Source organism: Ranitomeya imitator, chromosome 3, assembly GCF_032444005.1.
Source record: "Ranitomeya imitator isolate aRanImi1 chromosome 3, aRanImi1.pri, whole genome shotgun sequence".
Classification (NCBI taxonomy): Eukaryota; Metazoa; Chordata; class Amphibia; order Anura; family Dendrobatidae; genus Ranitomeya; species Ranitomeya imitator.
Genome location: NC_091284.1, coordinates 515,347,648 through 515,371,371, shown reverse-complemented (window position 1 = coordinate 515,371,371; position 23,724 = coordinate 515,347,648). Strand labels below are relative to the sequence as shown.

Genomic DNA, 23,724 nt, shown 5'->3' with positions numbered 1-23,724 from the left:
ATGGCCCACTGAGTGAGTGATGATGCACACAGGAGTCAGGAGTGGCACACAAGCCCTGAGGCCAATATTTTTCTCCCACTGATTGATGTAGTGATTTTTTCAGGTAGATTTTAGAACCCAAATCAAGCAAAAAAATAAATAGGCTTTCTATGGCCCACTGACTGAGAGATGGCACACACAGGAGTCAAGAGTGGCACACAAGCCCTGAGGCCAATATTTTTCTCCCACTGATTGATGTAGTGATTTTTTCAGGTAGATTTTATAACCCAAATCAAGTAAAAAAGTAAATAGGCTTTCTATGGCCCACTGAGTGAGAGATGGCACACACAGGGATGGCACTCTAGCAGAAATGTCAATCTTAATCTCCCACAAAAAAAAAACAAAAAAAAAAAACAGGGAGTGTCCTTCAATTACTATCTCCCTGCAGTAATCTCAGCCAGGTATGGCAGGCAGCAATAAGGAGTGGACTGATGCACAAATTAAATAAAAAGTGTGGACAAACAAAAAAGATAGCTGTGCAGAAAGGAAGGAACAAGAGGATTTGTGCTTTGAAAAAAGCAGTTGGTTTGCACAGCGGCGTACACACAGCAATGCAGCTATCAGGGAGCCTTCTAGGGCAGCCCAATGAGCTACAGCGCTGAGGGGAAAAAAAAAAAAATGCAGCTTCCACTGTCCCTGCACACCGAAGGTGGTGTTGGGCAGTGGAAATCGCTACAGCACAAGCGGTTTGGTGGTTAATGGACCCTGCCTAACGCTATCCCTGCTTCTGACGAAGCGGCAGCAACCTCTCCCTAAGTTCAGATCAGCAGCAGTAACATGGCGGTCGGCGGGAACGCCCCTTTATAGCCCCTGTGACGCCGCGGACAGCAAGCCAATCACTGCAATGCCCTTCTCTAAGATGGTGGGGACCAGGACCTATGTCATCACGCTGCCCACACTCTGCGTTTACCTTCATTGGCTGAGAAATGGCGCTTTTCGCGTCATTGAAACGCGACTTTGGCGCGAAAGTCGCGTACCGCATGGCCGACCCCGCACAGGGGTCGGATCGGGTTTCATGAAACCCGACTTTGCCAAAAGTCGGCGACTTTTGAAAATGAACGACCCATTTCGCTCAACCCTACTGATGAATAGACCTAAGTAGTCTCAAAAGCTTGCAATTTGTTACCATCATTTCATCTCTCAAATCTTAATATTTGTGTTTCTTAACCATTATTTTTTAATCTGATTTTTTACCTTGAATTCCCTCCTGGTTCTGACCCGTTGACTTTAAGCTCCCCCTACTCTGATTCACTCCACTGACCAGAAGCATTTAAAAGGAAGCAATCAGTGGACCCTGTTGTATGACCAGATGCCTCTACAGGGATTAAAGGTCAAAGCCTGAGGTTCCTTTGGAATCTGCCAAACAGAGTGGCTAGTGCCAAGAGTGTCTGAGGCAGCCTTTTTGAGCATATGGCCTCTGACAGGTGTTACAATCTCAAATAACAATACAGAACTTCCCAATATAAGTATCCTCAAATTATGGTCAAAACATGCTAAGTTTGCTTTTCTCATCAACTGATATTTATCTATTTATTCTTAACTAGCTGAAGAGCCCGGCGTTGCCTGGGCACAGTAAATATCTGTGGTTAGTTATAGCACCTCACTTCTCTTATTTTCCCATCACGGCTCTCATTTTCCCAATCACATCTTTCATTTTCCCCCTCGCATCTCTCATTTTCTCCCTCACACCTCTCATTTTCTCCCTCACTCCTCTCATTCCCCCCTAACACTTGTCATTTCAACCTCACATCTGTCCTTTTCTGATCACTCCACAATTTTTCCTCACTTCTCTCATTTTGCACACACACCTTTTCATTTTCACCTCACACCTCTCATTTTCACCTCATCACCTCAATATATACATGTTTGTCATCTCCCTTATATATAGTATACATCTGTATGTCATCTCCTGTATATAGTATATACCTGTATGTCATCTCCCCTGTATATAGTATATACCTGCTGTGTGTCATCTCCCCTATTTACAGTATATACCTGAATGTCATCTCCTTCTATATATAGTATATACCTGTATGTCATCTCCTCCTGTATATAGTATATACCTGTGTGTCATCTCCCCTGTATATAGTATATATCTGAGTGTCATCTCCTCCTGCATATAGTATATACCTGCATGTCATCTTCTATATATAGCATATACCTGTATGTCATCTCCTCCTGTATATAGTATATACCTGTATGTCATCTCCTCCTGTATATATATGTACCTATATGTCATCTCCTCCTCTATATAGTATATACCTGTGTGTCATCTCTCCTGTATATAGTATATATCTGTGTGTCATCTCCCCTGTATATAGTATATACCTGTGTGTCATCTCCTCCTGTATTAGACCTCGTTCACACGTTATTTGCTCAGTATTTTTACCTCAGTATTTGTAAGCTAAATTGGCAGCCTGATAAATCCCCAGCCAACAAGAAGCCCTCCCCCTGGCAGTATATATTAGCTCACACATACACATAATAGACAGGTCATGTGACTGACAGCTGCCGTATTTCCTATATGGTGCAATTGTTGTAGTTTGTCTGCTTATTAATCAGATTTTTATTTTTGAAGGATAATACCAGACTTGTGTGTGTTTTAGGGCGAGTTTCGTTTGTCAAGTTGTGTGTGTTGAGTTGCGTGTGGCGACATGCATGTAGCGACTTTTGTGAGATGAGTTTTGTGTAGCAACATGCGTGTAGCAACTTTTTGTGTGTCGAGTTACATGTGACAGGTTAGTGTAGCAAGTTGTGTGCAGCAAGTTTTGCGCATGGCGAGTTTTGCGCGTTGCGAGTATTATGTGTGGTGCCTTTTGAGTATGTGCAAGTTTTGTGTGAGGCAACTTTTGCATGTGTTGCAACTTTTGTGCATGTGGCAATTTTTCCGCGTGTGCAAGTTTTGCGTGTGGCGAGTTTTTCATGAGGAGAATTTTGCACTTGTGGCGAGTTTTGCAAGAGCCTAGTTTTTGCATGTGGCGAGTTCTGCGCGTGGCGAGTTTTGAGTGGCGACTTTTGTGTTTTGACTTTTATGTGGCGAGGTTGGTGTATTTGTGGTGAAATGTGTGCTGAGGGTAATATGTGTTCAAGCACGTGGTAGTGTGTGGCGAATTTTGTGTGTGTGTTCATATCCCCGTGTGTGGTGAGTATCCCATGTCGAGGCCCCACCTTAGCAACTGTACGGTATATACTCTTTGGCGCCATCGCTCTCATTCTTTAAGTCCCCCTTGTTCACATCTGGCAGCTGTCAATTTGCCTCCTACACTTTTCCTTTCATTTTTTCCCATTATGTAGATAGGGGCAAAATTGTTTGGTGAATTGGAAAGCGCGGGGTTAAAATTTCACCTCACAACATAGCCTATGACGCTCTCAGGGTCCAGACGTGTGACTGTGCAAAATTTTGTTGCTGTAACTGCGACGCCTCCAACACTTTTCCTTTCACTTTTTCCCCATTATGTAGATAGGGGCAAAATTGTTTGGTGAATTGGAACGCGCAGGGTTAAAATTTCACCTCACAATGAAGCCTATGACGCTCTCAGGGTCCCGACGTGTGACTGTGCAAAATTTTGTTTCTGTAGCTGCGACGCCTCCAACACTTTTCCTTTCACTTTTTTCCCCATTATGTAGATAGGGGCAAAATTGTTTGGTGAATTGGAAAGCGCGGGGTTAATATTTCACCTCACAACATAGCCTATGACGCTCTCGGGGTCCAGACGTGTGACTGTGCAAAATTTTGTGGCTGTAGCTGCGATGGTGCAGATGCCAATCCCGGACATACACACACACACACACACACACACATACACACACACACACACACATTCAGCTTTATATAGTAGATATGCTTCAGTATCAATAAATTACCAATTTATGTAATAATACTTGATACAGTAACATGACCACCAATATGATTAACCTTTCTGTTGCCATTTGTTTCAAGCATGATCACTGCAACACTGGACTTTTTCATCCAGAGAGTAGATCTCATGCACCATTGGTAAATTTGGGGGATTACTCAGTTTGACCTCTTACCAGGTCAAAAATAAGCAATACTTGTGTGTGAAAAATGTCACTTTTATTCCATTCTTAAAAACACAAAGCAGCAACAAGAAAAGACAACATTTAAGCCATATTTGACCTTTTAAGCCAGAATTACATTGATAAACTACATCTATATGAGCTGTATTTTATCATTGTAATTCTGGCTTGAAAAAGGTCATATTTATGACCGAAATGTTTCGCTTTTCCAAGAATTGCTTTGTGCATTGCATATCCTGCACTTCTATTGGCACTAGATTGCTATCCTGGGTAGAACCAAATGTATATTGGCATAAAATAGAAACAAAGGAAAGCCAAACATCACTAAGGATACAAAATCCAAAAAGTTTTAGTATTTCCTTTATACTTTTTCTTCTTTTAGGGATGACTTTTGGATTTTGATTGAAAAAGGCATAGAAAACTGCTACATAACTGTATACATTATTCCAGCTTTAAAAGGTATTCCCATCTGCAGATGTAAATAGATGATGACTTTCTCTTGTTATCTCGAGAACATGGACTGCCAAAGAAAGCCAAGTGCAGTGTTTGGCTTTTAATAGCAATCACTTTGAAATTGAGTGCATATGTGGCATTCAACATGCAAATTTTGGAGTAAACATTTTTATCCTTAATTAGGCTCTTTTTTTATATAAAGCAAACCTGTTATGTGAAGAAATGTTATTAAGCTGCAGATCTGGGGTTAGGGTACCGTCACACTATAACATTTCGATCGCTACGACGGTACGATTCGTGACGTTCCAGCGATATCGTTACGATATCGCTGTGTCTGACATGCAGCAGCGATCAGGGATCCTGCTGAGAATCGTACGTCGTAGCAGATCGTATGGAACTTTCTTTCATCGCTGGATCTCCCGCTGTCATCGCTAGATCGGTGTGTGTGACACCGATCTAGCGATCTAGCGATGCGATCCAGCGATGCGTTCGCTTGTAACCAGGGTAAACATCGGGTAACTAAGCGCAGGACCGCGCTTAGTTACCCGATGTTTACCCTGGTTACAAGCGTTAAACTAAAAAAAAAAAAACAGCACATACTTACATTCTGGTGTCCGTCAGGTCCCTTGCCGTCTCTGCTTCCCGCACTGTGACTGCCGGCCGTAAAGTGAAAGCAGAGCACAGCGGCTGTGCTTTCACTTTCACTTTATGGCCGGCAGTCACTGAGTGCGGGAAGCAGACTGCAAGGGACCTGACGGACACCAGAATGTAAGTATGTGCTGTTTGTTTTTTTTTAGTTTAACGCTTGTAACCAGGGTAAACATCGGGTAACTAAGCGCGGTCCTGCGCTTAGTTACCCGATGTTTACCCTGGTTACCCGGATACCTCGGCATCGTTGGTCGCTGGAGAGAGCTGTCTGTGTGACAGCTCCCCAGCGACCACACTACGATTTACCTACGATCACGGCCAGGTCATATCGCTGGTCGTGTTCGTAGGTAAATCGTATAGTGTGATGGTACCCTTAGTCTGCAGGTTAATAGCATAAGAACCTGCCCAGCGCACCTACTTAGAGCCCCGCGGTTTGGGTTTCAGTCACAGGGGTGGTGCCGGTGTGGATTTTGTCACCACTCTATGTATAGATAGCAGCAGCTGTAACTGTGCCTCTGGAGGAATACAGTTAATTTCTTTCCAGGAGTGGGTCTCTCAGTATGGTGTCATGGGTGTGTCAGATGCAACAGACAGTCGCTCTACATCTGGCAGCAGAATGTCTCTGCGTTTGGCGTTGCAGACGCCGTCTTAATCTTTCTGACTGTTAGACCCAGCGGCAACCTCCCCCTGGCTCTAATTGACACACCTGGACCTTGGTGTTTATAAACTCCCAGTCTGTTTCAGGGAGTCACCAGTAATATTCACTTTTCCTTAGTGAAGTCTTGGAGCTGTAGCTGTCAGCTAACTTCATCTCTCTTGCTCTGGGAGGACATTTGGTGTTATCTCTCTGGAATCTGCTCAAGCTAAGTTCCTCTCTTCTTGTTTTTCTCCCTTGTTGTCTTTAATTATCAGTGGGGACTAATCAGTGCTCATCCCCCCTCCCTATCCAGGGCCTAGCTCTAGGGATATACAGGGCTTAGGTTTCCTGCTCGGCGATTAGTGAAGAACCTATTTAGGGATGGTAGGGCAGGCAGGGTTTCAAAAGATCTGCCTAGTGGTCTCCATTCCCCCAATCCCTAGTGTTCGGGCTTCCTTCCCCTCATCCCTTCATTGTACTTAGTCTTTCCTACATTGTGTGTGTGACATATGAGCACTGCGCAAGTTCAGAACGCTATTAACCTGCAGTGTAACCCCATAGCTGCAGGTTAATAGCATTTTTTCAAGTGAAAAGTTCCCTTTAAATGTTACAAATAAAAATTCAGGAGGCTCGTATTGTATCATTTAAGGAAATAAACCCACGTTAATTATTTATTGTATAAGTATAAACTAATTCATGGGAAAAGAAAACCAGCATTTAAATTCCTTTTTGAAATGTATATTTCAGTATAACCAAAACAGAACCCTTCAATGGTATGAGTGACATTTAATTAAGAAATGCAGTACATTCTGTTTTTACATATCTTCTTATATTGTTTTTAAATCAGATAAAGTAAACTTCATGTTGCTAGAATAGTTGGAAAATAAAATCTTAAGAAATTAAACAGGAAAATGGATTATATTGTATAGCAATTGTAAGATATGTGTTTGTCATTGTACTACACCAATCATTTATTCCTTTCATCGTTCTATTTCCTGTACCATAAAATCAGAATTTAACGAGCATCATATATCTTGTGAGAAGAGAAAATGATAGCTGCAGTGTATGATCTAGCTTTAAGGTGGCCATACAGCTTAGATAACTTATAACTATTAGTTTCAAAACCTCTCCCATACACATGCATATAATCTTAACAGAAGAAGCGGACTAACCTGTTGCTAGAAGCCTCTGGAAATGATTTATCATCCTTGAGAGCAAAGATCAGGAATATAATACAGCACGCCCAATCCTTCCATCCCCAGCATCTGCCCTTTGGTAACAGCCAGGACACCCCCATTTATATCAGATGGTCAGCCAGTCAACTAGTGCCTCAGATGTACATCTAATGTAAATGGACCCCTTAGTTTTTTATTAAAATGAGAATGGCATAATTTAATAGAAAACAATGGATTGGTACAATGACCACTCCATTATTTCAAATCTAAGTGTTGTGATCCTTTACTAAGATAAGTAAAGAATAAAACTATTGGGTATATTTTAATACAGAACAATACATTGCTAAAATTAATATTTTATTGTTTATTGATATGAAAAATTATCCTGTTACTTGCATAAGTGAGCAAATTCCTCATCAGAGAGAAAGAGGAGAGGGACCCCAGTGTCAACTGTTAAAGTAGGGATTCAAAAAGCCAACAATGACCCTTTCAAAGTCAAACATCCTGAAACACGTCTACAAATGGAGTTTCCGGTTTTGGCTTCTTAGCGTAATTAATATAGCAAGGCTTTATAAAGCATTAATATTGACAATAGGTAGCACTAGAACTCTTCCTGAAAGGGCATTTGCACATTTAAATTCCCAGGGAACCATTACAATGTTTCTAATATATAATTGTGTAAGGGTCACTTCCGTCTGTCTGTCTTTCTGTCTGTCTTTCTGTCTGTCACGGATAATCATTGGTCGTGGCCTCTGTCTGTCATGGAAATCCAAGTCGCTGATTTGTGGTGGCAAAACGCCCACGACCATTGCCATGACCAATCAGCGACGGGCACAGTACGGCGGCAAAATGGCCGCTCTTTCCTCCCCGCAGTCAGTGCCCGCTCCATACTCCCCACTAGTCAGCCCTCACACGGTCTAACGCACTCTGGTAACGCAGCTATTAACCCTGTGTGACCAACTTTTTTACTATTGATGCTGTGTATGCAGCATCAATAGTAAAAACATCTAATGTTACAAATAATAATAATAATAAAAATAAAGGTTATTCTCACCCTCCAACGTCGGCCGCTCTCCTCGGCAGTGCAAGCGGCAGGATCCGGTGCCAAGGATGCTATGCGTGAAGGACCTGCCATGACGTCACGGTCATGCGCTCATACCAACCCTGGGAAGGTAACCGCTCCATGCATTGCGATCTCACGAGATGATGAAACCATAATGCACTCTTGAGACCGGAGCGCACAAGGAGCATCGGTGTGAAGCGGGGGCCAACGGAAGGTAAGTATATAACTTTTTTATTTTGATTCTTTTTTTATGGGGATATGATGCCCACATTGCTATATACTACGTGGGCTGGGCAATATACTACGTGGGCTGTGCAATATACTACGTGGGCTGTGCAATATACTGCGTGGCTGTGCTATATACTACGTAGCTGTGCTATATACTACATGGCTGTGCAATATACTATGTGGCTGTGTAATATACTACGTGGCTGTGCTATTTACTACATGGGCTGTTATATACTACGTGGCTGTGCTATATACTATGTGGCCAGATGCAAACAATCAGCGACAGGCGCTAATTGGTCGCAGCCGGACGAATCCTGTGTATTCAATTTATTATTCTAAAATCTTCATAAATAAACTACATACATATTCTAGAATACCCGATGCATTAGAATCGGGCCACCATCTAGTATACTATAAGTCTCCCAATACCAACTTGGCACTTTTCAAAAGGAGAAACTTCACACCTTTAGACATCTGACATAGGCCAAACTAGTTCTCCTGCTTTGCACTTATGAGGGGCAAATTACCCCAAAAATATGTCTGCAAAAGTAGTTTCTAATTTAACTTCTTATCCTAAGTCATATGCTTTAAATGCATCGACCTCTTATAGGTTTCACAAGAGGCCCTGGTTTCTTTCTCTCTGAAGAGGCATTTGCATAGCATAATAAAGCATAGGACAATTGGGTGTAATTTATGGCCAATATTTGGACTTTCCAAGTGCCACTCTAAAGACTACAACTTATACTTTCTATTTAGTAATAAATCAAATAGACATACCTGTATGAGTATAGCGGTGTGTCAGCCATGACCTCTCCTTTGTATCCTTAAATATCCTTATGTCCCCCTAGCTGTAATATTTTTGCAAGCACCTACTACACCTGTCTCCTGCAATACTGTCTATAGCTGGAAAATGTGAATTGAAAAGGAATAACATTTATGTTGACAATCCAACTGTCTCTGACCAACTGCTACAACAGAAAAACTTGGCACACACAGAACGTAGATGCAGTGAAATTTAATGAGGTAACAGAACATACAGTAGACGTTTCGGTCAATTTTTGACCTTCATCAATGTACTAAATAAATAAAAAGTAAAAAATGTAATATAAACAAGGTATATACAAAATGTAGGTCATATGAGAAACTATAAAAAAAGCTTATTTGGCCACCGAGTCAGTGTAACGGTACGTATGGATAAATATACAGAAGCCGTCCCTGGTCACAACCATTATAGAGCAATAATAGTGGAAAAGCCAGCAACATGGCAGAATAACTTGCAGTGATGAGGATACCAATGATGATAAATAAGTATAGACAGGCATGTGCCCTGGGTGATATAGACTGTGAGATATATAAAAGGAAAAAAGAAATAAGAAAAACATAAAACGAACCTACCCTCTTACTATTATATAAAGTCTCGGGGTGATACATGGGAGAATCCCTAATAGGAATGGAACGTGAGCATTACTATATGTGCAAAGTGCAGATGGGCAGTGATATAGATAATGGTAGCGTACCTACCCAATAGTATTAGCCGGAAATGTCGTAGTGACACTGTAGGGTTAAAGAACAATGAGCAGCTGTAAGGCTTAATCCTTGCACAGCGTGCGGCAGTGGCGACATGCAGTTTGCCGGTACAGATGATATAACTTACTCAGGTCAGAAGATGTAAGGGACGTGGGATCGACGCAGTATCCATTGACAAGCAGTGGATACTGCGTCCATCCCATGTCCCTTACATCTTCTGCCCTGGGTAATTTATATCATCTGTACCGGAAAACTGCATGTCGCCACTGCCGCACGCTGTGCAAGGATTAAGCCTTACAGCTGCTCATTGTTCTTTAACCCTACAGTGTCACTACGACATTTCCGGCTAATACTATTGGGTAGGTACGCTACCATTATTTATATCACTGCCCATCTGCACTTTGCACATATAGTAATGCTCACGTTCCATTCCTATTAGGGATTCTCCCATGTATCACCCTGAGACTTTATATAATAGTAAGAGGGTAGGTTCGTTTTATGTTTTTCTTATTTCTTTTTTCCTTTTATATATCTCACAGTCTATATCACCCAGGGCACATGCCTGTCTATACTTATTTATCATCATCGGTATCCTCATCACTGCAAGTTATTCTGCCATGTTGCTGGCTTTTCCACTATGATTGCTCTATAATGGTTGTGACCAGGGACGGCTTCTGTATATTTATCCATACATACCATTATACTGACTCGGTGGCCAAATAAGCTTTGTTTACAGTTTGTCATATGACCTACATTTTGTATGTACCTTGTTTATATTATATTTTTTACTTTTTATTTATTTAGTACATTGATGAAGGTCAAAAATTTACCGAAACGTCTACTGTATGTACTGTTACCTCATTAAATTTCACCGCATCTACGTTCTGTGTGTGCCAAGTTTTTCTATCTTACTAGCACGGTTTGGGCACCTACTTGAGCACCACTAGCGAGTTGTGCCCACGTTATCTTCCACAACTGCTACAACAGTCCTCATAATGTCACTTATGCTTTTCAGATATCAGTGCCGTAAGCAAATGTATTTCTGGTATATGCGTCCACCTATGCCGATAGAAATGTCTTCCCTATGGTCCTGTTTACACAATACCCTTACTTTTTCTGCAAATCAGCAAATTTGTATTACCCAAAAGCTGACCAATCTTTCTTTGTTTTCCTCCAAAGTGTCTGCAAAAATCAGGCAATAGATATATGCCCAGTTTCCTCACCCAGTGGAGGCAGATACTTTCAGTTATAACCCCTATGTACAAAAAAGGCATACATACTGGACCTGTATAATAATGCTTTGACTGAGCTGTAAAGCAAAATCTCAGTATATATGCATACAACTACAAATTTTTGTCATAAAGATACATAGCGATCATTGTCTACTCATCAGCATACATTACCCAGTCCTATTGATGCCAATTTTGTGTTTGTGTGATCTTTGATGTCCAAAAATTACTTATCTGCTTCTATACTCTGATATCAGATTCGCTATGGATTAACAAGGTCTTTTCTCACAACAGAAAGCTTTGTCAGCCAATACAGGCTGAACATGCTTAGCTCTGTCAGCCTTCACTTTTATTGGACAGGTAATGTGAAAGTTCCTACCCATTTTAGCTTGTAAAAATGAAAAGTAAAAAATTATGATCTATAAACGAAAATAACATTACCACTTCTTGTAATAATGGGTCCAGCAGATACAACAGCATTTCCAGAAAGACTGTGCGGGGCGAATGTTGTCTTTATATGTGCATCTCTTCTTTCTCTGTTGTGGCATGTCTGTAGGAATATACAACAGATAGTGTTTCCAAACCACTTAATTTATATACAGCATATAGCATATTTGAAGTAAAGGTTCACAAATGTTATTTTTTAAAAGTTCCATTATTCTAGGGTGCCATAGAAATGAAAAAGGGTTTAATAGTAAAAAGGTAAAAAAAACTACAAAAAATATGATCTAAATAAGTGACATACTAGTAAAGAGAATATTTCGCTGCCTACGATGGTTTAATGAGGAGGTAGACAGTAGGTGACGCAAGAACCTGCTTATATGGTAGGCTTTTCGAAAGAAGTCATTTTTCAGCCTGCTTTTGAAAGTGTCTAAGGTTGCTGATTGTCAGATTGTTTAGTATAATGAGCTAAAGGTCATGGGTGAGAAGTCATGGAAATGGTTTTGTGATTAACAGAAGAGAGCAAATAAAATGTAAAGGACCAAAGATTATGTGTTGGGAGTAGTGTTGAGCGAAAGTACTCAGATAACGTCTTATCCGAACATGCTCGGTTGTTATCAGAACATATGGTAGTGCTCTTATATTATGCTCGAGTCCACGCGGTTGAATGATTTACCGCTGTTAGACAGCCTCAATTCATGTGGGGATTGCCTGTTACTTAGGGAATCCCCACATGTATTGAGACTAACAGTGGTAAATCATGAAGCCGCAGGGACTCGAACATAATGTATGAGCACTCCCAGATGCTCTGTTAACACCCAAACATGCTCGGATAAGATGTTACATGTTCGCTCATCACTAGTCTGGAGGCACTGAGTGACAAAGACAAAAAGTATGAAGGGAAAAGATTGTGAACAGCTTGAATGTCATTGTACATATTTTTAGCTTTTGCACAATGGCTAGGCACTGAAGGTCTTTAAAGTAGGGAGAGGCAGAGGACTATTGAGGAGAGAAGTGGTTAACCAGTTATCAGGGTTGAGGATGGTTTAGAACAATGCAAGGGTGTAGGATAGGTTGCCACAGAGAATGATGATATAGTAGCTGGGAGAATCAAAATGCCCTACCAGGATTCTGAGGATATGAGAATTGATAGTGGCAAGAGAAGTTTAATTTTCCTATATACTGAAAAAAAAAAAGTGCTGATCAAACAATTACAGGTTTAAGTCAACCTAGTGAACAAAAAAGATGTAAAATAAATTAAATAAAGTTTTTGAAAATATTGAATCACCCTTTTTTACCAGTTGTAAAAAAAAGTGTTAAGAAAATTAAATACATATATTTGCCAACAAATATCAAAATAAGATAAAACTATTCAAACCATATCTATAAAACTCATTTTACGCTGTTAAGCAAAAATAAATCAAAACACCATTGCAGTTTTTGGTCTCCACACCTTGCCCAAAAAGAGCAATAAAAAGCAATCAAAGCAGCATATAGTGGATACTCAAAATAATGCAATGAAAACTATAGCTGTCCATTGAGGAAAGAGAGCTCTATCACAGCTCAGAAAACACTCATTTTTTTACAAAGTTAAGTTTTTTAACTACTAAAATCTAAAAAGCAACCTATGCAAGTTTGGTATTATGAGTATTGTATTGACATGAGGAATGCTGCAAGTCTTTTTTACTGCACATTAAATGCCGTAAAATCAAAATTCTAAAAACGTTGAGGGTTTTTTTTCACCATTTCACCCCACTTAGATATTTTTTTCCTATCTTTAGTACATAATATGGTACAGTGTTTGATATCACTCAGAACTATAACTCACTAAAAACAAGCTGTTGTAAGGCTATGATGATTGAAAAACATAGTTATGACTCTTGAAAGAAGAGGAATAAAAGGAAGGAAGGAGATAAAAGGCAGGACTCAATCAAAGGTTACCCGAAGCAGTGGACATGTGAGACTGCGGAAAGCGTAGAGAAGTTGAGGTTCCATATAGAATAGAAAGCTGTTGGCTGAATGATCGCTTAAGAAATAATTTGGCTGACAGATATCTCTCCTGAGTCCTCCGTTCATAGGAGCACTTAGCTCCTACGTTTTCTATGTGAGAGCCACCGCCAAACATCTCTAGCAGTTACTTAAAAGGGATATCCAGGACTATAACCCCTTAACCCCCACGGGTGGATTGCACGTTAATGAGCGGGCCAATTTTTACAATACTGACCACTGTCCCTTTATGAGGTTATAACTCTGGACCGCTTCAACAGATCATGATGATTCTGACATTGTTTTCTCGTGATATATTGTAATTCATGAAAGTGGTAACATTTGGCGAAAATTTTGAAAAATTTGCAATTTTCCAACTTTGAATTTTTATGCCCTAAAATCACAGAGATATGCCACACAAAATCTATATATATAATTGTCTAAGGGTTTTTCCGTCTGTCTGTCTGTCTGTCTGTCTGTCTGTCCTGGAAATCCCGCGTCTCTGATTGGTCGAGGCCGCCAGGCCTCGACCAATCAGCGATGGGCACAGTATCGACGTAGAAACCCGCGTCTCTGATTGATCGAGGCCGCCAGGCCTCGACCAATCAGCAACGGGCACAGTATCGACGTAGATGTCATAATGGTTGCCATGGCGACGATGATGTCATAAAGGTTGCCTCGACCAATTAGCGACAGGCACAGTCTGCCGCGAATTCTGGAATCATCATTGTCCATATACTACGGGGACATATTCTAGAATACCCGATGCGTTAGAATCGGGCCACAATCTAGTACTTAATAAGTAGCATTTCCCACATGTCTACTTTACAATAGCACAATTTTGGAACCACATTTTTTTTTCTTAGGGAGTTATAAGGGTTAAAAGTTGACCAGCAATTTCTCATTTTTACAACACCATTTTTTTTAGGGACCTCTTCACATTTGAAGTTACTTTTAGGGGTCTACATGATAGAAATTACCCAAGTGTGACACCTATCTAAAAACTGCACCCCTCAAGGTGCTCCAAACCGCATTTAAGAAGTTTATGTTACTTCAGGTGTTTCACAGGAATTTTTGGAATGTTTAAAAAAAAATGAACATTTAACTTTTTTTCACAAAAAATTTAATTTAGCTCCAATGTGTTTTATTTTACCAAGGGTAACAGGAGAAATTGGACCCCAAAAGTAGTTGTACATTTTGTCCTGCGTATGCTGAAACCCCATATGTGGGGGTAAACCACTGTGTGTGTCACACCAACATGTATTATCTAAAACATATCTGTAGTGTGGCTATGTGAATTGCTTCTTGTTGTATAACATGGACATGATCTTTTCGTGATTCATTCTTATCAAATTGAATGAAGATCTAGGCACGCTTCCTTTTTAATAAATAACAGCATACAATTTTTTTTATGTTTGACAAAGTCTGTAACCTCAATTCATGTGAGAAACCTTCAGTGTGCCATGCTTTAAAATGTATATTAATGATTATGCAACACAAGCCTGTAGTGTGTCCTTGTGCATGAGCCCTTATTGTGGAAGACGGCCATGACTTTTCCATGGCATTTTGCTATTAAGATGAATGTAGATGTCGATACTTTTTCTTTTGAGTAAATAATGGTATTGTGTTCTCTAATGTTTGACATAGATTGTATTTTTCAAAAGGATGATCTAATGTAACCTTGGTGGTCCTCTTGTTTTATTATTGAAAATTTGCAAAAAATTTAATACTCTACGTGAAAGTGTTTTTGTTTCTTAACCTACTTTCCTTTTTTAGATTTATTTTAGATTCTGAAGAATTTTCACATAAAATATTGAGCTGTTCCTCTCAGGAATATTTTACAATGTACACTGATGAGAAAAATAGTAACAATGTTTTGAACTTTTGAATTTGAGGCTCCATATTTCACGATCCACTACAGCTTAGAGCATAAGACTGACATTATTTTATAGACTAACATTTTGGCTATCTCACACATAAATTTGACTTCCAACCGTATTGTATAGGATTAGTTATATGGATTTTTGTCTTGTCACTACATTGTTACTGTTTTGCTCCTGGTTGTGGAAAAATATTTTTCTTCCTGTATATTACAAAATGCAACCTGTTTTCACATTCCCTAATAACTCAGTGTGTTGATTCTGAAGTAAAAGGTCACTAGCTTGAATTGAGGAGCAGCCATGAAGAAGATTTCTCAAGAAAAGAGAAACAGCATCATCTAGCCCATCGATGTCTCTTGGCAAAAAATACTGCCGAACTGCATCATTGGAGTGCCATGAAAGTTGCAAGAATATGAAATCCATCCATTTAAAAACCAAGAGGTGGATATCCAGGCAAAATATCAGAGTCTAGAAGTGGGCTCATTACAAGTTCTATCAATTCTGGCATGACAAACAGGGCAGTGGAGGTGGCTCAAATGCTTCGTAATAGTGAGATCACAGTCGTCCTTACAAGTACCGTGCGACGTACGTTACAGAAGTTTTAAATGGTGGCCTGAAAAAAGGTGAAGAATTTTGGACTTCAATATCATCATAAGAAGCATCAGCTCGAGTTTGCAAAAAAGTACAAAAAGTGAACAGGAGAAGATTGGAAATGGATGATTTGAAGCAATGAGACAAACGTCAAGAGACTATATTCTGATTTGAGCAAATGTGTTGTATACTTGAGCAGGATCAATGGTAGTCTCAATGATGAGCTACATGTGAGTATTCTAAAAGACGTGTTACTTCACCGAAACTGCTCTGATCAAAATTACTAATGACTTACTCACAGCCAAAGCTAACAGACAGTTCTCCATCCTCCTCCTTCTCGACCTATCCTCTGCTTTTGACACAGTCGACCACTGTCTACTGCTACAGATTCTTTCTTCCCTCGGCATCAAAGGCCTTGCAATGTCTGGGATTGCCTCATACCTTTCCGACTGCACATTTAGCGTTTCCCACTCCCACACTACCTCCTTATACCGCCCATACTCTCTGTTGGAGTCCCTCAAGGTTCTGTCGTAGGGCATCTACTTTTTTTCATCTATACCCTTTTCCTAGGACAACTCATAAAGTCCCATGGCTTCCAGTACCACTTATATGCAGACGACACTCAGATCTACCTCTCTGGCTCAGATGTCACCTCTCTTCTGTCCAGAATCCCGGAGTGTCTGTCAGTCATATCCTCCTTCTTCAAATCTTGGTTCCTAAAACTCAATGTAAACAAAACCGAGCTCATCATCTTTCCCCCATCTCGCGTATCCCCCCTACCTGATCTATCTGTTATGGTAAAAGGCATCACGTTCTCTCCCGCACCTGAAATACGATACCTCGGGGTAACTCTTGATTCTGCCCTGTCCTTCAAACCTCACGTCCAAAGTCTTGCCACCTCCTGTCGCCTCCAACTCAAAAATACTGCCAGAATCCGTCCCTTCCTCAGCCCACAATCTACTAAAACTCTCGTGCATGCCCTCATCATCTCCCGCCTCGATTATTGCAACACCCTCCTCTGTGGCCTTCCCGCTAACTCCCTTGCAACACTCCAGTCTGTCCTCAACTCTGCTGCTTAGGTAATCCAGCTCTCTCCTTGCTACTCCCCTGCTTCACCCCTGTGCAAATCCCTCCACTGGCTCCCAATTCCCCAACGAATCCAGTTCAAACTACTAACACTGATCTACAAAGCCATCCACAACCTGTCCCTTCCCTATATCTCTGAACTAATTTCCCACTATCTTCCCTCGCGTAGTCTTCTATCCTCCCAAGACCTCCTACTCTCCTCCACACTTATTCGTTCCTCACACAACCGCCTCCAAGATTTCTGCCGAATATCCCCCATCCTCTGGAATTCCATGCCTCAAAACGTCCGATTATCCACCACCCTCGGATCTTTCAGACATAACTTGAAAACCCATCTCTTCAGGAAAGTCTACAGCCTGCAATAACCATTCTATCGCCTCATCAACCACCTGAGTTGTCGCCTCACTAACCACCTGAGCCACTGCCACCCCACCAACCACCCGAGTTGCTGTGTCACCGCCGCCAGAGCTGCCGCCTCACCAACCACCTGAGCTGCTGCTTCACCACCACCAGAGCTGCCGCCTCACCATCACCAGTGCTGCAGCACACCGACCTCCTGTCTCTTCCTCATTATCCCGAAGAATGTATGTTCTGCCCATTCTAGCGAAGGTCAGGTTTCATATCTAGCTTTAAAAAGGTTTAATACCATAGTTTTGGTTTTGCTGTGTTATAGCACCACCCAGTGGTGGTTAAATTTACTTCCTGTGTTTTTCAGTAATTCTTAGAGTGTTGCATTCTGGGATTCACCAAGGTATCATGGGAAGGGGAAACTCCATTTTCTCTCTGTGTATTTCCCTGGACACACGTGTTAATCTGCTGTGTTGAACTACCTCACTTACTTCCCATTCCGGTTAAGTTTATCCGGTAAGATCATTATCTCTGTTCTTGCTATGTAATATTCTATAGAGTGTGATTAACTGTATAGCAGCCAGTACACAGGAAATGTGATTTTTGGTTACCTGCTGTATGTAGTTATTATAGAAGTTGCATCCTCCTGTATGCTTTCCCTGTTAGTTGCAGTCATGTTACTATTTGCACAATACTTACTCAAATCATTTGTATTCTTATAGTTTTACCGCGCTCATGTTTACCAATAAACAAGTTAGACTACAGAGAATAGTCTGCTTATTTGGGAGACAGAAGTGGTTTATGCTGTATGTCGGATCACACACCGTATCAACGTGTATGAAGACAGAACAGTTAAACGGATTCTAGATACCAGCCGAGGCCAGTAAAACGCAGGCTAGATACCAGCAAGCAGTAAAACAGAAGCTAAATACCAGGGGAGGCTAGCAAAACCAGGCTAGATGCCAGCATTAACAAGACCACTTACACAGCCGCTTGTACCACACCGCACAGCCTGCAGATACCGCAGCGGCCGCCATATTGCCCGCCAAGCGCTACACGTCTCAGTCTACACTGAAGTCATTCCTACCCGCTCTGAGACGTCCTACAGCCTGCAAACGGACACACAATGTCTGCAAGTCGAGCATCCTCACTCAGGATGAGGTCCCATACAAGCCGCTCTAGCAAGTCTTCCTCGAAAAGGTCTGTCACCCTCGCCCGAGCAGAAGCTGAGGCGGCGAAGGTAAGATCCTCCTTCGCTGCACAAGAGATGCAGTTAAAGTTAAGACAAGCAGAGCAAGAAGCAGAAAGAGCCCGCCTGCAAGCAAATAGAGAAGCAGAAATAGCCTGCCAAGAAGCAGAAAGAGCCCTCCTGCAAGCCGATAGAGACGCAGATACAGCACGCCTGCGAGCGACGTTAGAAAGGCTTTCCGCTGAAAAAAGAAGCAGCAGCCGCAATAGCCAAAGCTGAGTTCTTAGAAGCCGTGGAGTTTCCCGAATCTGAGCGTGACAGCGACGTACGTGGACCAGACCTTGATCGTCAGGACCCTGCTCAACGCGTCTCAGATTATGTCCACCAACATCCCGGAATAGAAGACAACTCTGATCCGTTACACCAACCAGCCTATACAGATTACCAGAGATCCTTCCTCCAAACACCGTACTGGAAGCAGGAAGGTATACTGCGAAACGACGTCGACCACCACTACCGTCTTACAGAACAGAAGGTACGGCCCCCTCCCAGACTGACAGGGACACCCTTCGCTTCAGAACGGTTTTATACAGACTTTCCTAAGCGAGAAGCTCCTACCAGGTATGAGGATGCACCACACACACTGAATGACAACAGCACACCAGCTCATGTTGACACTGACTCAGCCACTATGAACTTTGCAAGGTTTTTTACCCGCCGGGAGCTGGTGACCAAGGGACTTGTAAAGTTCACCGATCGAGCTGAAAGCTACAGAGCTTGGCGAGCCTCCTTCCAGAACGCCATCAGAGACTTGCATCTTTCCAGTAGTGAAGAGTTAGATCTACTGGTTAAGTGGCTTGGGAGTGAGTCAGCTGAACATGCCAAAAGAATCAGGAACATTAACATAAAGTACCCACACACAGGACTTCGCATGGTGTGGGAGAGACTTGAAGAATGTTATGGGTCAATAGAAGCTATAGAAAATGCTTTGTATAAAAGAATTGATGATTTCCCCAAGATAGCAAATAAGGGTTATCAAAAGCTCAGAGAACTGAACAACTTGTTAATGGAGGTGCATGCTGCTCAGGCAGAAGGTGACCTACCAGGGTTGGCATTCCTGGACACTGCCAGAGGTGTCAACCCAATCGTCCAAAAGCTCCCTTACAACTTACAAGAAAAGTGGGTCAGTCACGGGTCCCGTTACAAACAGGCTCATAAGGTGCCATTTCCTCCTTTCAGGGTGTTTGTAGACTTTGTTGCTCAGCAGGCTAAAGTTAGAAATGACCCCAGTTTCGATTTCACTATGTCATGTACCACTGCCTCCGGTGTAAAACCCAGTAAAACACCAGTGGCAGTACACAAAACTAATGTTACCTCCACAGGTTTTCCTTACAGGGCAATTAAGTCCTCTCCAGAGGAGGACAAACCTCAGGATCTCAGCAAACACTGCCCCCTACACAAGAAACCTCATCCTCTACTAAAATGTAGAGCCTTCAGGGAGAAGCCTCTAGTAGACCGTAAGAGCTTCCTAAAGGAAAACAAGATATGCTTCAGATGGTGTGCGACTACCTCACACTTCGCCAAGAACTGTGAAACCAGTGTGAAATGCGCAGAATGCAGTAGTGTGGAGCACAACACGGCTTTACACCCTGGACCACCCTCAGGGGTATCGTCGCGAGTAGAGGAGTCTGCCGAAAAACAGACGGACACTGACATTGACACCCCTGTGGTCACTTCTCAGTGTACAGAGATCTGCAAGGAATTTGTAGCAGGGAGATCCTGCTCGAAGATCTGTCTTGTCAGAGTATTCCCAGCGAGCCAACGGGATAAGGCAATCAAGGTATATGCAATATTGGACGATCAGAGCAACAGGTCTCTAGCTAAGCCCTTTCTCTTCGACACCTTCAACATTGCTGGTCCCGGCTCTCCGTACTCCTTGAAGACATGTGCAGGTACTGTCGAGACGGCGGGGAGAAAAGCGACCGGATTCAAAGTAGAGTCTATAGACGGTCAAACCTGCTTATCCTTGCCATCGATACTGGAGTGCAATCAAATTCCGGACAACAGGTCTGAGATACCTACACCGGAGGTAGCAGCTCATCACACCCACTTGAGACGTATAGCTCACCTGATACCGGAGCTTGACCAAGGAGCCCCTATCGTCTTACTCCTCAGCAGAGACATTCTACGGGTCCATAAGGCTAGAGGACAGATCAACGGCCCACAAAATGCCCCATATGCTCAGAGACTTGACCTAGGATGGGTCATTGTGGGAGACGTCTGTTTGGGTGGAGCACACAGGCCGACATCAGTCAACAGCATGCTCACCAATACCCTCGAGAATGGACGCCCGTCTCTCTTCCAGCCATGCGAGAGCAGTTTCCTGATTAAAGAATTGCCACACAACACCCCTCCATCTTGTCCGTTAGCTGATCCCTCCTGTGAAGACCATGCATGCGACGGTGAGCAAGATCATATAGGGTGCACAGTTTTCCACAGGATAAGAGAAGACAACCACGTAGCAACGTCCATAGAGGACAGACTGTTCTTGGACATCATGGAGCGAGAGATAGTAAGAGATGAATCAAAGAGTTGGGTCGCACCTTTACCATTCAAACCACAGAGGCAACGCTTACCCAACAACAGAGAACTTGTGTACAGTCGATTTGTCTCCCTTACACGCAAACTGCAGAAGTCACCAGAGACAAAAGAACACTTCTTTACCTTCATGGAGAGAATATTCCAGAGTGGCCACGCGGAAATTGCACCTGTACTTCAAGATTCCGAGGAATGTTGGTACTTACCTATTTTCGGCGTGTATCATCCGAAGAAACCTGTTCAGATAAGAGTGGTATTTGACTCAAGTGCCAGATACGAAGGTGTTTCTTTAAACGACGTCTTTCTATCTTGTCCAGACCTCAACAACAGACTTCTGGGAGTACTCCTTCGTTTCCGCAAAGATGCAGTAGCATTTACGGCCGACATACAACAGATGTTTCACTGCTTCCTTGTTAACCCCTTCCCGACCTTTGACGCCACGTAGGCGTCATGAAAGTCGGTGCCATTCCGACCCATGACGCCTATGCGGCGTCATGGAAAGATCGCGTCCCTGCAGATCGGGTGAAAGGGTTAACTCCCATTTCACCCGATCTGCAGGGACAGGGGGAGTGGTAGTTTAGCCCAGGGGGGGTGGCTTCACCCCCTCGTGGCTACGATCGCTCTGATTGGCTGTTGAAAGTGAAACTGCCAATCAGAGCGATTTGTAATATTTCACCCATTATAACGGGTGAAATATTACAATCCAGCCATGGCCGATGCTGAAATATCATCGGCCATGGCTGGAAATACTAGTGTGCCCCCACCCCACCCCTCCCATCGCCCCCCCACCCCCCGATCTGGCCGGTACACTGCTCCGGCTCCCCTCCGTCCAGTGCTCCGCTCCCCCCCGTGCTCGTGTCCGCTCCCCCCGTGCTCCAATCACCCCCCCGTGCTCCAATCACCCCCCCTGCACTCCGATCCACCCCCCCCCCCCGTGCTCCGTTCCACCCCCCCGTGCTCCATTCCAGCCCCCCCGTGCTCCGTTCCACGCCCCCCGCGCTCCGTTCCACCCCTCCCGCGCTCCGATTCCCCCCCCCGTGCTCCGATCCCCCCCCCGTGGTCCCCCCCCACCCTATCATACTTACCGATCCAGCCGTGGTCCCGTCCGTCTTCTCCCGGGCGCCGCCATCTTCCAAAATGGCGGGCGCATGCGCAGTGCGCCCGCCGAATCTGCCGGCCGGCAGATTCGTTCCAAAGTGCATTTTGATCACTGAGATAGATTATATCTCAGTGATCAAAATAAAAAAAATAATAAATGACCCCCCCCCCCCTTTGTCACCCCCATAGGTAGGGACAATAAAAAAATAAAGAATTTTTTTTTTTCCACTAATGTTAGAATAGGGTTAGGGTTAGGGGTAGGGTTAGGGTTAGGGGTAGGGTTAGGGGTAGGGTTAGGGTTAGGGGTAGGGTTAGGGTTAAGGTTAGGGCTAGGGGTAGGGTTAGGGGTAGGGTTAGGGTTAGGGTTAGGGGTAGGGTTAGGGGTAGGGTTAGGGTTAGGGCTAGGGTTAGGGCTAGGGTTAGGGTTAGGAATGTGCACACGTATTCTGGTCCTCTGCGGATTTTTCCGCTGCGGATTTGATAAATCCGCAGTGCTAAACCGCTGCGGATTTATGGCGGATTTACCGCGTTTTTTTCTGCGCATTTCACTGCGGTTTTACAATTGCGATTTTCTATTGGAGCAGTTGTAAAACCGCTGCGGAATCCGCACAAAGAAGTGACATGCTGCGGAATGTAAACCGCTGCGTTTCCGTGCAGTTTTTCCGCAGCATGTGTACAGCGATTTTTGTTTCCCATAGGTTTACATTGAACTGTACACTCATGGGAAACTGCTGCGGATCCGCAGCGTGTGCACATACCTTTAGAATTAGGCTATGTGCACACGGTGCGGATTTGGCTGCGGATTCGCAGCAGTGTTCCATCAGGTTTACAGTACCATGTAAACATATGGAAACCAAATCCACTGTGCCCATGGTGCGGAAAATACCGCGCGGGAACGCTGCGTTGTATTTTCCGCAGCATGTCAATTCTTTGTGCGGATTCCGCAGCGTTTTACACCTGTTCCTCAATAGGAATCCGCAGGTGAAATCCGCACAAAAAACACTGGAAATCCGCGGAAAATCCGCAGGTAAAACACAGTGCCTTTTACCCGCAGATTTTTCAAAAATGGTGCGGAAATATCTCACACGAATCCGCAACGTGGGCACATAGCCTTAGGGTTAGGGTTGGAATTAGGGTTGTGGTTAGGGTTAGGGGTGTGTTGGGGTTAGTGTTGTGGTTAGGGGTGTGTTGGGGTTAGGGTTGTGATTAGGATTATGGCTACAGTTGGGATTAGGGTTAGGGGTGTGTTGGGGTTAGTGTTGGAGTTAGAATTGAGGGGTTACCACTGTTTAGGCACATCAGGGGTCTCCAAACGCAACATGGCGCCACCATTGATTCCAGCCAATCTCGTATTCAAAAAGTCAAATGGTGCTCCCTCACTTCCGAGCCCTGACGTGTGCCCAAACAGTGGTTTACCCCCACATATGGGGTACCAGCATACTCAGGACAAACTGCGCAACAATTACTGGG

At 43.1% G+C, this 23,724-nt stretch overlaps 1 protein-coding gene across 1 annotated transcript in view; it reads right to left on the bottom strand.

Annotated features, from left to right (window-relative positions):
- LOC138672189 (zona pellucida-like domain-containing protein 1) overlaps positions 1-23,724 on the bottom strand; it is a 282,724-nt gene that overhangs the window by 124,409 nt on the left and 134,591 nt on the right. Inside the window, exon 8 of the mRNA XM_069760197.1 lies at positions 11,479-11,587. Within this exon, the coding sequence (XP_069616298.1) occupies positions 11,479-11,587 (109 nt within the window). The remainder of the gene's footprint in view (positions 1-11,478; positions 11,588-23,724) is intronic.